We start from the raw sequence: 18,006 nt of genomic DNA, 5'->3' as shown, positions 1-18,006 counted from the left end.
GGGCTCGCCGAGCAAACTCCGCAGAGACTAAAAAATAATCCATCTTTGTGAGACAAACATCGATGGGGAAAAGTTTACACGGCTGACGCAACGACAACGGCTTCATGTCAGCGACAACTGCGTCATCTCTCAGTAGCCACGTGTAAATAAATTGTTACTTTGCTATCAAAAGCTCTATTTGTCTGGTTCTTTATGATATTTTGTAAAAGGAAAACGTTGTTCAGATGTTTGGGATGTAACTAATGCAAAAATTGCAGTGTTAAAGTCTAAGTTATGTTTGAAATGTATGCGTTTACAAAAAGCCCATTTTCTCAGTTTTTTCATCAGAAATTGGAAAATTGCTCAAACTAAGCTATTTTCTAATGCTGATTTCTAAAGAATGGAAAAAGATATGAACTTACTTTTTTGTCTGCTGGAAGAAGATAGTCTAATCTTTCTTTTGGTGGGTTCCGTGTTTATATAGCAATAGAACAGAATTTTCTGTGGGCCTTGCAAAATCAGTCAAAATCCAGTAAAATGGACCGGAGCGAAAGGCCTTGCTCTGGTGAAAATGGCGGGGAGTGAATGAGTTAAGGAGCTGGGTCCCAGACTATTCTCACAGTGTTTGAAAAATACAGGGAGAACAGTCTGGCTGTGCCAGGCAACTCATGCGCTGGTCCTTAGGAGAAATGCAGTCTTCCTTAAGGCAAAACACTACTGCTTTTGTCCACGTGTGTCGCTAAAACAACCAAAACTGTAAAGTTACCTAGTGTTGCTTTAAATTGTTTTATTTACTTTTGCTGTTATTGTTCCATTCGTTTTTAAATGAACAATTAAAATAAAAGTATTACAAAATATTATGATTTCAAATACATTTTAAAATATTTAAGAGTTATAATAAGTATGTGTTACTTATTATAATGCATTGACAGCGATAGTTACAACACCACCAATGAACATAAATATGTTCTCTGCTCTCCTGGTAATGCATGTCTGTAGTGACCAAGTGGATCAGACAACACGAGCTGGACTTCCTCGGAATCCCTTCCTGCGTGGGCTTCGGCCATACGGACTCTTACAGGTGCCTGAACACACACCAGAAAATGTCTTAGCACAAGTTTCTCTCCCGTCAAGCTTTTTTACATTTTGTTCTCCGTTAAAGGTTCCTAGTTTTTCCCGCCATGGGGAACTCTCTCCAGTTGCTCATAGAAAACCAGCTCCTTACTGAGAAGACTGTTCTTCAGTTGGCCTGCAGAATAGTGAGCGCATCATCATTATGCTGTTGTAGTTAACCGGACAGTAGAAAAAATGATTTTTTTTCATCCTTTTGCTGTGAATTGAAATGAGTTTATCATTAGTAGACATCCAATCCATTTGAACCAGGAGCAATGGCAGCAACACTCCCAGTTCAAATGGATTGGATGTCTATAGCCGTCAATGATAGCCAGTAAGTTAATGCTATTAATGATGTAATACGCTATTAAAACTAGAGGTGAGACTCTTGCAGCACCTAACGATTCAATTATGATTCAGAGGCTACGATTTGATTGTACAATGATTATTGATAGCCAATCCCCCCCAGCTATTAGCTGCTTTTAATATTTCGTACATTAGTTACAAAAATAGCACAAAAATCCTCGCAGGCTTAAATAAATTACTATTTCAGTATCAAGTTAACAGTTCAAAACAGTAAATAAAATACTCAAGTCCCCATTCTGTATCAGCAGCTTTAAACTACATTCAATTAAGTCAATGTTGTGAATCAACCGTTAAAGTTGTTAAAGGGATCCTCTATTTTTAAGACAAGTAGTTCTTAAAAGATAAATGTTTGTATGCGTTATAATAATTTGATATTAAAACCCCTTATGTTTTTGTTTTAATAAAGCTTGTAAAATTATTTTAAGTAATGGGTCGCCATTCTTGTTACGTCGCAGTGCGTGACATCACCGGGCCCGTTGCCGAAATTCCAGCGTGTCACTCGTTAGCTTTCCCAACATGTCGTCAGTTCTACCCTTCCTATTTGAACCAGATCTGAAAAGTGAGGAGCAGGACAGCACTGTCGGTCGTTCAAAAGACGAGCTTCAGGGGAAAATGCGTGCAGCAAATACCTGATAAGACAAAAGTTGGGCAAAAGTCCCAATGACAACAGAGCGAGAGAGCGTATGCTGTTGGGAACTCGGTTGGGAGCGAGAGTGTATGCTGTTAGGAACTCCGGTTTTATTAGCAGATATTCAAGGTAAGCATATTGCGTTTTCAAACTTATCCCAATATAATTATGTAGATTGTTAGCATCCAGAGCTGTCGTGTGCTTTACATACAGGACAGGCCAAAGAGCACACCTTGTGTAATCCATGTCTTGTAAATTGTAACGCGTGGTAGGTAGGATACGTGTATAAAAGGCCAAAAAGGGGAGAAGCTTCCACCTATGCAAATTTTATTCACAAATAATAATATTTCCACCTTGAGTACTCTTCACTCTGGAGCTCAGCAGTACTCAAACACGCATTTCCTGACGAACTCAACAACATTGTTGTAAGGTCCATGTCAGAGTCACTGTCGTCACTGTCGCGTGCCATAGTGCTTTGATTATTTGGTATGATTTGGGGAAAACTCCCACGAAGAATAGTCAACAAAAAAGATCGCAATAGTAATCCAAATCCATGTTTTTTACGCACTCGAAGATCCAGGAATTAGACCGATCCCATGGCAATGTTGCGGCTGCGATCAGGCCGTCGATTCCACAAAATAGACTGATCCGAAAAGCCGCTGTGGGACGGACGAATAAAAAAATAGACAGATCCGAAACCAATATTGCAGACGCGGTGGGACCATCGGATCCAGAAAATAGACGTATCCCTTACTTGACTGAGGATCCAGGAAAAATGTTCGGGCACCAGTTGTAACGCGTGGTGGGTAGGATACGTGCATACAGGGACCAAAAAGGGGGAGAAGCTTCCACTTATGTACATTTATTTACTAAAAATAATAATTCCACCTTGACCACTCACTTCACTCCCCTTGTTTCCATTTGACTAGAAATTGCATCCAAAAGCAGCACATCGTGGCATTTTACTTCGCGAGTTTAGGCAGAAATAAGCAATTGTTGAACACACTACACATTTGGAGAGATCCCAATGACGTCATCACTGCGAGCCCGCAAACCATGGCGCCAACTAACGGTCAAAATATGTAGTAAATATTATAAAATATTGCCATTGATTTAACATTTTATGTGTTTCTAACAACATATTTTATTACAAGAGTACAATTGTGGTTTATTAGAGCCTACATGTATTTAAGGTAGAGGATCATTTTAAAATTTCTCTTCTGTCTACTTTCGACATGTAAAAGTTTTAAACTTTTTCTTCATATAAAGATAGATTCAAGTCAAGATTTTGCTGATTTTGGGGTATTTTAAATAAAAAGTTAATTAGGTTCGCTACAACAGAGCTTTCTAGAGAAATCTATTGCTTTATGATGGCGGCTGTTTACTAACGCCAGCAAGTCTTATTTCGCATCTAGTTCTCTATACATGTGCCAATGCTGCCGTCGTCTGTCATTTCGCATCTAGTTCTATATATATGTGATATCTACCGTAGCATTACGTGGCTGTATGTTTGTAGCAACTGGGCGTTGTTTGTAGCGGCTGTCGGCCGCAGTCAGGTATTATTGTTTTTTTATCTAGTGGCATGAGTTGATCATGATATTTACCGCTTTACCAGGTATAATTAAAATAATCGGAATTTGGATGTTTGTGAATCGTTTTAGAATCTTTTGCGGCCGAATCGGAAATTTCGCATGCCTCTAGTTTCAGCCATATTTGGTCATACAAAAACTGGCATTCGTCTCGTTATATTTCAGTCTCCTAAGATACGTTATTAGCTCGTCATTGGCTCGTCATCGTCATGAAAAAATTGTTCGTTGACAAAACATTTTCGTTATCGTCCCCGTTGACGAAAACACTGGCCCTGTGCACGGACACATAGACGATGGAGAAAGGGCGAGCACCCCTTGGTCTAAGATGGGGGCCATTGAATTCCTGGAGAGGTAGGGGCTGTCATCAGTGTGATTATGTGTGGATGGCTGCAAGTCACTGATGAACATCCTGGCGCCGTGGGCAGCTCTCGGGCAGTCTCAGACGCACTGTATACGGGGAAAAGCGCACGGCAGATCGGGGTGGATTCTCCTTGTCCGGCGCAGCTTAACTGTTTTAGCCCAAAATGTGGCACTCTGAGGCGGATTGTGACATTTATTGTAAATTATTGAGCTGCAATGCCCAGATAAACTGTGACTGAACGTGTGGAATGAAAACATGGGCATGTTTTAGCACTTCCGCCACAGAGGATCCGGACATTTGGTGCTCCTTTTGGGGCCGCCCGAAGCTCATGGTTTTCAGACACGAGAGGATCAAGGTGAAACCGTCCAATCAATCCAGTACTTCTCAAACAGTGGGGTGGGCCCCCCCAGGGGGGCGCAGAGCGATGCTGGGGGTGGCGCATGTGACCTTGGTGAACATACATTTTTGTCATATTATAATGGCAGTGGCAGTGCCACTCTCATTTTTAGCAGTATTTTTGAACAAAACGAGCACACAGCAAAGAGCTCTGGAGATATGAAAATTTTAGACAAGGAAATATGACGAAGCATATGTAGCATTTAGCTTTTGGCTTTGCCTTTTAGTACAGTGGGAGACGAGGAAAGACCAGACTTTTTACTTTTGCAGCAGACAGCAGGAATGATTTTTTTCAGCGAGTGCCACATATTGCCAGCAATCCTCCCGCTTTGTTAGTGTTACATCAGTAAACCAGCGAGCACTGTCAGCATCATATAAGGTGGCATACCGAGCTGCTCAGTGCAAAATAACCCCACCCCATAGCAAAGGAGCTGTTACTGCCTGCAGCAAAAATAAAAACTGTCCCTCTGTCCAATGACACTGTCCTTTTGTTGCATTATTTTTTGTTTTTTCGGTCTAATTGTTCGACATATTGTCCTAATGAGTTAATGTTGCTAATCAATTTGAATTTATTATTATTTATTGATTTTATTAAATTTTGTTTTTCAGCATCAAACGGTCAAAAAATGTATCTTGAGTGTATTTTTACAGAATGGATGTGTTTTTTTTTTTTTTTTACACTTTATTGTAAGTTGATCTATATTATGTTTTTCTTTAATATTATAAAGAACACAATATTATGCAGAGTTGTACTTATAATAATAAGAATTTTATATACAAATGATACTACAGTTATTTACAGTGGTGACAGAGAGTTGGGGGGGGCGCGGAACGTTTACGTCTTCCTGGGGGGGCGTAACAAAATAATTGAGAAGCACTGGATTAATCAATTATGGAAATAATCGTTAGTTGTAGCACTACTTCATTGGTTAAACCATCTGTGCTGGATCAGTTGGAGCAAAGACCAGGATCTACTACGTCCCTTGAGGACCAGTTTTCCTACCCCTGACCTAAAAGCATGCTGTACATGCGACCCAATTCATTACATTACTGTCTTTATTTTTAGGTTACGTAACCCGGTAGCTGCTTGACTGTCGGTGACGTGTCTGTGTGAACGCAAAACTGCATTGGAGACAAGCAAGGCGTTTTCGCTCAACAGTTTAACTTTGGTCTGTACATGGCATATCTTTACCGACGTGCGTGGGTGTCTCCTTTCTCTGTTCTTTTTATGATATTAAGTCTCGTTTCCATTGTAAGTGCGATTATTATGGGCAAACCTAAGAACACCCAGCTTTCTTCTTTGGAGCCATAATGTAAAAAAAAAAAAAAAAAAAAAAAAGGACGGCGAAAAAGGCGCATAGACAAGCACTATGCACTAGCTAAGCAGAAACTATGGTCTTAATTGCGGATGAGGCAAAAAAAAAAAAAAAAAAAATTGCGGATGAGGCACCGGCATCATAAACTCGCAACGTTGTAGGTCGAGGACATCGTAACCCGAGGACTCCCTTTATTACGAGATTGAAGTCGTTATATTACGTATTTTAATGTTGCATTCGAGAGAAAAAAATGTAATGTTACTAGTGCTGGAACGGTTAATCGATTAACTCGAGTATTCGATTAGAAAAAAAGATTCGAATTAAATTTTGCTGCTCCGAGTATTCGTTAAATTAAAGTGGCGTTGTAGTGGTTTATTTTGAAAGTGTTTGCTTTCAGTTTTATTGATTTGGATTGATACACTGCCTTCTAGTCTGCCTCATTTCACATGGCTGAATCCAGGTGCTCCCTGTGGAGACCAACATAAGCGACGTTTTTGTTTGAGCTAATGTTTTTTTAATGCATTTCTAATTTAGTTTATAGTAGAGATGTCCCGATCGATCGGCGTCTCGATCGATTGGGTCCGATCACGTCATTTTCAAAGTATCGGAATCGGCAAAAAAATATCGGCCATGCCTTTTTTTAAATATATATATTTTTTTTATTTAAATCGTTTTCTAATTGTATTTAATGTTACAGACATAATATGTTACACTCATCCAGAGTCTTTAGTTAAGGCTTAAGGTAGGGTTATCAAATTTATCCCAATAACTGCGGTAATTAATTCTTTTAAAAATTATCACGTTAAAATATTTAACGCAATTAATCCATGCGCTGCACGACCCACTCACGCATTGTCGCGCTCAATCTGTAACGGCGCTGTTTTACCTATAAAGCAATGCTTCTCAATTATTTTCTGTTATGCCCCCCCCCCCCAAGGAAGACGTAAATGTTTCGCGCCCCCCCAATCTCTGCGGCCACTGTAAATAGTATCATTTATTACTATTATAAGTACGCCTCTGCCTCACATTATATGCTTTATTCTATTAGAATAAAAAATAACAGATCAATTTATAAAGTATAACTTTATAAACATTGTTTTGTTTGTGACAGAAAAGACTTAAACGCATCAATTTGCCTGAATTAAAAAAAAAAAAAAAAAAAGTCACATCCAAACTGTAAAAATACACTCAAGGTACATTTTTGACCATTTGATACTGAAAAATAAAATCAGTAAATACTAACAAATTCAAATTGATTAGAAACATTAACTCATGAGGACAATATGCCAAAAAATTTGACCGAAAAAAACAAAACTGAATAAAAGAAGAAGAAAAAAAGTGTCTTAGGACTGAAGGACAGTTTTTATTTTCGCTGCTCCCAGTATCACCTCCAGTTTGCAATGATGTTGGGTTATATTGCACTGAGCATGCTAACAGTGCTCACTGGTTTACTGATATAACACTGACAAAGCGGGATGATTGTTGGCAATATTCGGCACGTTTTCGCTGAAAAACAACCAAACAGCTTATCAATGAGATTGGGGTCTAATGTCTTTAAGTGGCGTCTTAATTGATTTGGCTTTAAAGCCAAACGGCCCGAAAAAAGCGCATTTTCGGCGGCCGAGGGAGAACCGTAGGTGAGGGCGGTCGTCGTGACGATCCCAAGCCGAAAGTGGCACTTTTCGGGCGGACACGTAAGAACCGGAGAAGACAGTGGGTCGCTGCGTGAGACGGCTTTCGAAAACGGCGCACAGTTCTTCAGCTCCTCATTCATGAGTCTCTTCCGTGTGCTCTTGCTTACTTCGAAAATACTGCACGCACTTTGAAAATGAGAGCGCCACTGCCACCCATTGAGTGGATGTGCAAGTACACTTTATTCTAGTAAGGCAAAAAAAAAAAAAAATTTAAAAGCATGTTTCCTGAGGTCACACGCGCCACCCCTGGCATCGCTCTGCGCCCCCCTGGGGGGGCGCGCCCCACTATTTGAGAAGTACTGGTATAAAGAGAGGTAAAAGGCAGCATAAAATGAGTAGAGTGAATTTTGGCAGCCTTTGGAGCCTTTATATATTTGGCTAAAGCCTTACAATCCCTCTCCCTATGATTAGAAATATCATGGGAAGCAATGTGGGGAAGCAAGGTAGCAATTGATCTTTTTCTTAACACCTTATGTTATTTCCCAACGTAGAGAAGATATATCAATTTGTAGCACTACGCACAGTCAATGGTTCCTCTTCCCATCATGCATTTGGGCATGCCTGCAGTATCATTTACTGAAAGCTCAACAAATACACTAGATGGCAATATTTAGTCACAATATACAAAGTCACAAGTCTTTCTATCCGTGGATCCCTCTCACAGAAAGAATGTTAATAATGTAAATGCCATCTTGAGGATTTATTGTCATAATAAACAAATACAGCACTTATGTACTGTATGCGTATACATGTTGAATGTATATATTCGTCCGAGTTTTATTCATTTTTTTCTTAATGCGTTGCCAAAATGTATATGATCGGGAAAAATTATTGGGAATGATTGGAATTGAATCGGGAGCAAAAAAAAGCAATCGGATCGGGAAATATCGGGATCGGCAGATACTCAAACTAAAACGATCGGGATCGGATCTGGAGCAAAAAAACATGATCGGAACAACCCTAGTTTATAGGTATATTTAGCCTATTTGTTGTGGGAATATGTGTCTGAACCATTTGTGAAGAGCATTGTTAAAAAGTTAGCATTTTATAGCATGTGAACTAGCGGACTTTTGCTATCTAAGTTAGCCAATTGTTCTTTAGTTGTACATAGATCCTCCTTTATTTATTTTTTATACCGTATGAGGCTCAGCTCAGGTAATTTAATTTTTCATGTTCCTAATCCGATTACTCGATTAATCGAACTAATGGTTCATCGATTAATCGACTACTAAAATAATCGATAACTGCAGCCCTAAATGTTACGCAAAGTTATGTAACACTGCTCGTACCCGTGTGTCTCCCACAGCTGGACGTGCTGCACTACATCCACTCCAACGAGTACGTGCACGCCAACATCAACGCCGACAGCATCTACATACGAGTCGAACCAAATACAGAGGTAGCGCTTGAACTCTAGGTGGGCGTCAGCGTCACTCGGGATACTCAATACGCGTGTTTTCAGGTCTATCTGGTGGACTACTACCACGCCTCCCGCTTTTGTCCGGGCGGAATCCACGTGTCTTATCGGCAAGGCAGCCAAGAGCTCCACGAAGGCTCGCTAGAGTTCATCAGTGTAGATTGTCATCAACGAGTAGGTCAGTCAGCCACACCGGCATACAAAGATGGAAAGCGGACCGACGTTTTGACCTTTTTCCAGTCCCGTCGCGGCGTAGTGACCTGCAGTCGCTCGGCTACTGCATGCTGTTCTGGCTCACGGGGATGCTGCCGTGGCGCGGAATCGTCGATCCTGAGCTGGTGGCCGACCTCAAGCAGAAGTGAGGCAGCATTTTCTGTTGATTTTGGGGCTTTTACAGGTCGCGTCCTATTAATTTGGGGGCATTTATCGTGGATTTTGGGTCATTTCTAGGTAATTGTTGTAATTTCAATTCCTATTAGTGTTGGGGCATTTCTTGTTAATTGGGGGCATTTACGGGTCACTTCCTATTGATTTTAGGTCACTTCATTAATGTTGGTGCATTTACAGGTCACGTCCTATTAATTTGCGGGCATTTATTGTAGATTTGGGGTAATTTCTAGGTACCGTAATTTCCCGAATATAAGGCGCACCCGTGTATAACGCGCACCCCAAATTTACTTGTAAAATCTAGGGGAAATTATTGTACTCGTGTATAACGCGCACCCTGATTTTAGCACCAATAAATAGAAGAATACAAGAAAACAGAGCTCGTGTACCGATACAGAAAGGTCATTTTACTGACTTGTGAAACACAGCACAAGCATAGTACATTGGTATGTCAAAACATTACCGTAAACTGACAATATGTACGGTAATAATATGATCTGATAACTTCTTGAACTTACCAGAATCCAGGAGAAAACAAAACAGATGTGACTTTTCTTTTAAAGACTGCTGTATAACTTGCTCGTTTCATCATGATGAATAAATGTTTCCTCCGTTGATTGACACGGTAAAATGAAAGTGAGAACGTAAGTCGGAAATCCGAGAGAGCTCATCGCTGTCGACACGACAGTAACAATAGGAACTATTGTTATTTGGGTTTGAGTTTCCCGAGGGACAGATATAGTTGACGAACACAGGAAGTCTGTGTTGTGTTACGTTTGTTATGGTCAGAGTTGCGGAGCTGCAATAAACGTTGACTCAAATGAGTTCAAGAAACTAAATTCTGTGCTTTATGAAGAGTGGAAAAAGCAGAATTTAACACAGACAAAATCATTCGGCCGATCAGAGTGAAGTATTACCGAAACAAAATGGTGACGTCACGTACCGTAATGGTTGGCAACGGATCGCCGCATGCTTTTCTTCAACACAACATGGCCATGTCAATAAAAAAAAAAAAAAAATTGGTTTACATACATAAAAAAAATATATATTTCTGTCTCTATCCATGTACATGTGTATAATGCGCACCATGATTTTACAAGTTGATTTTGGGGAAAAAAAGTGCGCGTTATATTTGGGAAATTACGGTAATTGTAGTAATTTCACTTACTATTAGTTTTGGGGCATTTCTAGTTAATTGGGGTCGTTGAAGGGTCACTTCCTTTTGATTTTAGGTCACTTCATTAATGTTGGTGCATTTACAGGGAACTTCCTGTTTTTGGGGCATTTACAGGCCACTTTCTGTTCATTTTGAGTCCCTTGCTGTTGATTTTGGGGCATTTCTGCAGGAGTGCAATCGCTGTTGTTTTGGGAGCCATTTTAATTTTCGTCTAAGTCTTTTAGATGATAATACTAATTAATCATATTTTAGTCATTTCAAAATGTGTTTGCCTTGGTCTAGTTTTTGTTGAGGAAAATACTAATTTCGTCTAGTTTTAGTCGACGTTTGCTCAATATTTTTGTCCGTCAAATTTGAAAGTTTCACTCCAAAAATAAATTCAAAAAACTAGGGCTGTCAAAATTACCGCGTTAACGGGCGGTAATTAATTTTTTAAATTAATCGCGTTAAAATATTTGACACAATTAACGCACATGCCCCGCTCAGATTAAAATGACAGCACAGTGAAATGTGTACTTGTTGTGTTTTTGGGAGTTTTTGTCGCCCTCTGCTGGCGCTTGGGTGTGACTGATTTTATAGGTTTCAGCACCCATGAGCATTGTGTAAGTAATTATTGGCATCAACAATGGCGGGCTACTAGTTTATTTTTTGATTGAAAGTTTTACAAATTTTATTAAAACGAAAACATTAAGAGGGGTTTTAATATAAAATTTCTATAACTTGTACTAACATTTATCTTTTAAGAACTACAAGTCTTTCTATCCATGGATCGCGTTAACAGAATGTTAATAATGGTAATCCCATCTTGTTGATTTATTGTTATAATAAACAAATACAGTACTTATGTACCGTATGTTGAATGTATATATCCATCTTGTCTTATCTTTCCATTCCAACAATAATTTACAGAAAAATATGGCATATTTTATAGATTGTTTCAATTGCGATTAATTACGATTAATTAATTTTTAAGCTGTAATTAACTCGATTAAATATTTTAATCGTTTGACACCCCTAAAAAAAAACTTTTCCAACTATTTCGAATGAACTGTCACAGATGTGCACATCTACAAATCTATCACGTGATACTACACACTCAGCAGGAAAACAGTACATTATTTTCAGTGAATTATACGCACCTAGACGCAACGAACTGTGTGTTTAAAAAAAAAAAAAAAAAAAAAAAAAAGTTGTCCGAGAGTTTAAAAAGACGCTCGGTGTTAGCAATAGCCTAATGCTAACACGAATGTTAATGCTATGCTAATTTTATGAATTACATTTGGTGTGTGAGGATCACTCAGCACAGCCCTTTAAAGGCTAAAGCAACATTGCACATTCTCTCTTGCCAAGATAAGAAGACAAATCTTTCCGTGTGTGTCTCAAAACAAGCAATTGGGAGACTGGAGAAGACACTAGTGCAGGGGTGGGCAAACTATTCCACAAAGGGCCGCAGTGGATGCGGGTTTTTGTTGCAACCCATTAAGAGGACACCTTTTCACCAATCTGCTGTTTTACAAGTGCAATCAGTCGATTGCAGTCAGGTGCTTCTCATTTCTGCTGAAACCTCATTGGTTAAACTATCTGTGCTGGGTCAGTTGGAACAAAGACCAGGACCCACTGCGGCCCTCGAGGACCGGTTTGCCCACCCCTGCACTAGTGGGTCAGTTGGGGGAGCGCAGCACATCACATGGGTGACACAGCCAGACACAGCTACGATGTAGGCTAACTACACATAAAATGTCAGTCATTGTGAACATGTGACGGATACTACGGCACATTTTCTTCTCATTTTAGTCTCGTTAGACGAAAACTGGCATTCGTGTCGTTATGTTTTAGTCTCCCAAGACACGTTTTTAGCTCGTTATCGTCTCGTTGTCATGAAAAAATTGTTCGCGGACGAAATATTTTCGTCATAGTCATTGTTGACGAAAACAACACTGAGTGCAATGTTTATTTAAAACTATTATGTTTTTAGAAAGGATATGGCTTCTTTACTTATACAGTGATCCCTCGCTACTTCTCGCTTTAAACTTCGCTTCCTCAGTCCATTGTGGATTTTTTTTCAATTAAAAAAAAAAAAAATGCAGATGAGCTGTCCCGAGCCAATCGCGTAGTCTCTTTGTTGGTGGCAGTGCATTGGAGTTGCTTATTAACGTCAACAACAATTGAAAGATGTTTAATGTTTGATCTTGCCAGAGAAGTGAACTTCAAAGCGCCGCACCCATCAATCATCATTTCACTTGTTAAACAGATGCTTCGACAACTCATTGTGTGTAAGTGAGCAGCTTAAGTGGATTTGAATGGATTCACTCAATGAAGCATTAAATAAAGCCAAACATTTTTCTGCTTTGATCTTGTTTCAAAATAATTCCGTGGGACAGTAATGTGTTTAGAATTTAACTCATAAATATTATATTTGAAGTGCTTAAAAATCACTTATTAAATATATATGTACATAAAAGTTTTTTTTAATTATACCTTGGACGAAAAAAGTGAAAAACATGTCTTCTATGTATCTCTTTCCAATGCTAATTCTAAATAAATACATTGCGCTACGGCGGGTTCTGGTTCCCATTAACCGCGAAAAACGAGGGATCACTGTAATTAAGTACAAGTGGTAACAACATAAGCTGTGAAGAAAAAACTTGACATGCTAGAAAAAAGCTCCGGTGTTGGTATGAACATGCCAATTTTAGTTCCAATCAATTAATTAATCAATCAATCCATCCTGGCAGCCCTTTTTTTTAATAGTACATATAAACTCATTTACTGACAGCCCTGTTATACGTGTAGAGTATTATCATTATATTTGCTGTGGTAGTCAGCAAAAGAAAAACATTTATCATGAAAACACATCAATAAATGGTTCGGTACACTTCCTAATTAATGAATTGTCCTTATGTGCATAATCAATGTTATTTCAGATACTTGGATGACGTTCCAGCACTAATGAGCCACTGCTTCGGGAAGAATAACATTTCAAGTAAGTAAATATTTTGTCGAATGGGCAAGGATCTTTAGTCAACAGCTGCCCTTGACTGTTGTAGACATCCAATCGATTTTGACATGGAGGGTTGGCAGCGAATGTGTTTACCCTTTCATGCGTTATGATTTCTTAAATGTTTTTATGACATTCATATAGGACAGAGGTCTCAAACTTGCAGCCTCGAGGCCAATTGCGGCCTACGGGACAATATTTTGTAGCCCCCATTAGACGTCCAATTGTAGTACCGTATTGTCCCGAATATAAGACGGTGTTTTTTGCATTGAAATAAGACTGAAAAAGAGGGGGTCGTCTTATAGACCCTACCCACGTGACGTCACAACTCCTTCCTCCTGACTGGTGCCGCCCAATTGTCCGTCAACACATCATGTTTCCCTGTTACGGCTACGTACATTCCTCCTATTTACGACGTGTTTTTCTGCTCGTTAACATTAATAATCAAAATGGTGAAGGCGTGTGTGGCGGTCGGTTGCAATAACAGAGAAGATAGACGGAGAGACTTGAAGTTCTACCGGATTCCGAGAGACCCGGAGAGAAGAGAGCGAGATGGGCTGCTGCAATTCGACGAGAAAACTGGGCTCCAAACGATTACCACAGATTATGTAGTAGTCATTTTATATCTGGTAAGATGCATTTAATATATAGTTAGAGGGTTTTGGGCTGACAACCACAATTAAGATCATTGCTAGGCTAATCACCGACAACATACGCGTATGTATGTAGAGAGAGTGCTATCGCTAAACCATATAAACATTAAAAGCCCTAACTCTATTGACAAACGACATGAAATACATTAGACTTGACAGTGGATGTTAGCAATAACAAAAGATTTTGAATTGAAAATTTCGTAACTCACCTTTCCAAGCACAAGATAGATTCCTGCCGAATTTTCGTGGACGAGGACCTGTTTCACCCAACCAGCAACGAAATATTTATAAGCCTTCAAGCTCTTAAAGTTTTTCAAACTTTCGTGAGAATAGGCTGATTTTGTGTGGACAAGATAGTTGTACAGTTCAGGGTAGCTAGCAGATGTCAGGCAAATACGGCGGAGACAGCAGGTCGAAAAACATCGATTTAGGCATCAAATATGGGTCTGGCGAATGGATAAACTGAAGCTTTTCCACATAACGCCTTTTATGCAACGCATCAGGTGAGTTTACTGCATCCGAAAGCACCGGGTCTTCCATGAAATGCATTATAAATTGCTCGATCAATTGAGACCATTGATAATACAGACACAAAATGACGGACAAGTGGGCGGAACCATACAGCGAGCACGTGATTTTGTGACGTCGGTGGGTAGGGTCTATATTCGCGGTCTAGACGCTATACCCATTCACGGCGCTAGATGGCACCAGATATCATTGAAGCGATGTTCTGTCATGACAGATCTGAGCTACTCTCAAGTTTAACCAGTTTCCAATATTTTATTGCAATGTTTTTCCTTATTCAGATTAGTTTCAAGACTATAGTTACAGTTAGACTTTACTTTGATGGTTAATGCAGTTATTGCAATTTTGTTGTTTTATAACAATAGTTTGGTTTATTTACATTTCAAATAACCAGAAGCCATTCATTTACGAATGTGATTGCACTTTAGCTTACATATTTAAATGTACAGATATTAAGATTTGAATGAGGCAAAATAGCATGCTTTTTAAAATTTATTGTTATAATCATTTGTTTCGCATGTGTAATTATTTTCTGTATAAAAATTCATTTGGTGTTCAAAAAGTCTTTTTTTCAAACTTGAATCTTGAAAAAGGGGGTCGTCTTATAATCAGGGCCGTCTTATATTCGGGCCAATACGGTATTTGTGTTGCTCATATGTATTTTATGATGGGCAAAAAATCTAAATAATTTTAGATACAATAAATGCATCAATTAAAGTATAAATTCTGGAGAAAAAAAAATTAAATACAGTGGTACCTCGATACACCATCGCTTTGACTCACGATCTTTTCGACATCCGACGTAAAATTTGACTCGCCATTTGTTTCTACATCCGACCACATGCTCGGAATACAACGACATGACAGCACCGCAGACGAACGCACGGCGGATTTTCTTGTGGGAGAAATCAACACAGGTTTCAAAAAGGTTGGTACGGGTGGTGAAACAAGGAAAAAGGTGACGCTTACCATTGAAATGGCGTTGCAAATTATAGAGAAATACAGTATAAGCGTGGGGTGCGCATCCGTGAACTAGCTCAACAATACATCTCCACGGTCCTCCTCCAACCACCGTTCGCCTTTATATGTTAAGTTATTATTGTGGTAACATCGCCAAAGAAATCGCCAGCTTACTCAGGTTTTTATCATTTATTTCAGAACTTATCCAACACAAAATGCCAACTCTCCGCAGGAGTTGACTGTACTCTCTAGAAAACATTGAAAGTGAAAGTAAGCTCACCATACCGCTCACTCTGTCATGTCAGCCGCGCGGTGCGATCAGGTAGAGCAAAAAACGTCCGTCACATTAGAAGCAGATTCGATTTTTTATTATTATTATTATTATGTTATTGTTCCGATTTTTATTTATTAATTTATTTGTTTTGCTCTGTGTAATTGCCATTTGTAATAGTACCAGCAGTATTTATTAAGGATTTAGTGGAGGTTTTTGGGCTGTGCAACGAATTAATGGAATTATAATGTATTCTTATGGGAAAATCCTGCTTGGCATACAACCATTTCGATTTACAAACAAGGTCCTGGAACAAATGAACTTCGTATATAGAGGTACCACTGTAGTAATGAATAAATAAAATAAAGGCGAACACAGTCACAATTTTATTTAGAGATGCCGATCGATCGGGTCCGATCCCGTCATTTTCAAAGTATCTGAATCGGCAAAAAAATATCGGCCATGCCTTTTTTAAATTATTTTTTTTTAATTAAATCGTTTTCTAATTGTATTTAACGTTACAGACATAATATGTTACACTCATCCAGAGTCTTTAGTTTAGGCTTAATGTAGGGTTATCAAATTTATCCCAATAACGGTGGTAATTAATTTTTTAAAAAATGTATCACGTTAAAATAATTAACGCAATTAATACATGTGCTGCACGACCCACTCACGCATTGTCGTGCTCAATCTGTAATGGTGCCGTTTTACCTATATAGAGAGATAAAAGGCAGCGTAAAATGAGTAAGGTGAATTTTGGCAGCCTTTTTTTAATTTGCTAAAGCCTTACAATCCCTCTCCCTATGATTAGAAATATCATGGGAAGCAATGTGGGGAAGCAAGGTAGCGATTGATCTTTTTCTTAACACCTTATGTTATTTCCCAACGCAGAGAAGATATATCAATTGGTAGCACTACGCACAGTCATGGTTCCACTTCCCATCATGCATTTGGGCAGGGCTACAGTATCATTTACTGAAAGCTCAACAAATACACTAGATGGCAATATTTAGTCACAATATACAAAGTCACAAGTCTTTCTATCCGTGGATCCCTCTCACAGAAAGAATGTTAATAATGTAAATGCCATCTTGAGGAGTTTTATTCATTTTTTTCTTAATGCATTGCCAAAATGTATATGATCGGGAAAAATGATCGGGAATGATTGGAATTGAATCGGGAGCAAAAAAAAGCAATTGGATCGGGAAATATCGGGATCGGCAGATACTCAAACTGAAACGATCGGGATCGGATCGGGAGCTAAAAAACATGATCGGAACAACCCTAATTTTATTACAAAGCCACGAGTAATTTAAAAAATGATAATTCTAAATAAATTTACTACAACAACAAAACTTCACAAAATATAACCAATTGAAGACATTTTAAGTAAGTCTACCATGTGTTTATTTTGCCCGGTGGATTTTATATATCAATGAGTGTTTTAAAAATGTATTTTTCTCTTTTACCAACTACCACAACATATTCTCTGTAGCCTGGGCTGGCAGTGAATGGGTTTAGCTTATGATAACTTTTGATTAGATGTCCACTGTCCCTGAAAGGGTTAAGCACATCAAGGGAGTGCCTCATGGCTGAATCTTAAAGTGCCTGTGACAGCATAAAAAAATCTTTAATAGCATTATGTGAATTAGAATCATATTTTGAGATGATTCGACCCCCCCCGCTGACGTCGGAGGATCACGTAGCTGTCTGAACCCAACCTGAGGATAGTGGTCTTTTACCGGGCACACGAAGAGGGCAGAGGGGCTGGAAGTCTGGACGATATGGAGAACCGCACGAGCATAAGCCAAGTCGTAGCTTTCTCCCTGCGAGCACGCGAAGAGGACTGAGGGGGGTGTGCGACAAGCTGCCGGTCATTGGCCGAGTGGCCTTCTCGTTGGACAAGGAGCACCTCCTTATTAAAATGTGTGCCATAATCCTAGTATTTCACATAATACAAAACACGATGTTTACTCACTTCCTCGTAAGTCCAATGGTCCCACAGTTGTTGGACTTGTTTTGCCCAATCCCCGCAGTTAACGGGAACTTTTTGAAACCCAAAAAGGCTCACATGCGGCGTGATGCGAAAAATACGAATTAATCCACAAAATGAACTGAATCCATCTGCATGCTATAAAGCAATGCTGTATTGTGAGATGCTGACCCGGGTGAC

General features: G+C 39.2%; 1 protein-coding gene across 2 annotated transcripts in view; it reads left to right on the top strand.

Moving 5' to 3' along the window:
* The window catches only part of vrk3 (VRK serine/threonine kinase 3), a 34,297-nt gene that overhangs the window by 14,427 nt on the left and 1,864 nt on the right, over window positions 1-18,006 (top strand). For both annotated transcript variants that reach the window (XM_057860884.1, XM_057860793.1), the window contains exons 9-14: window positions 979-1,060; window positions 1,142-1,238; window positions 8,749-8,841; window positions 8,905-9,037; window positions 9,100-9,217; window positions 13,348-13,406. In XM_057860884.1, coding sequence (XP_057716867.1) covers window positions 979-1,060; window positions 1,142-1,238; window positions 8,749-8,841; window positions 8,905-9,037; window positions 9,100-9,217; window positions 13,348-13,406 — 582 coding nt within the window. The remainder of the gene's footprint in view (window positions 1-978; window positions 1,061-1,141; window positions 1,239-8,748; window positions 8,842-8,904; window positions 9,038-9,099; window positions 9,218-13,347; window positions 13,407-18,006) is intronic.

Source organism: Corythoichthys intestinalis, chromosome 1 (genome assembly GCF_030265065.1).
Source record: "Corythoichthys intestinalis isolate RoL2023-P3 chromosome 1, ASM3026506v1, whole genome shotgun sequence".
Lineage (NCBI taxonomy): Eukaryota > Metazoa > Chordata > Actinopteri > Syngnathiformes > Syngnathidae > Corythoichthys > Corythoichthys intestinalis.
The sequence above is the reverse complement of the archived record's forward strand: the minus strand, read 5'-3'. Positions and strand labels throughout refer to the sequence as shown.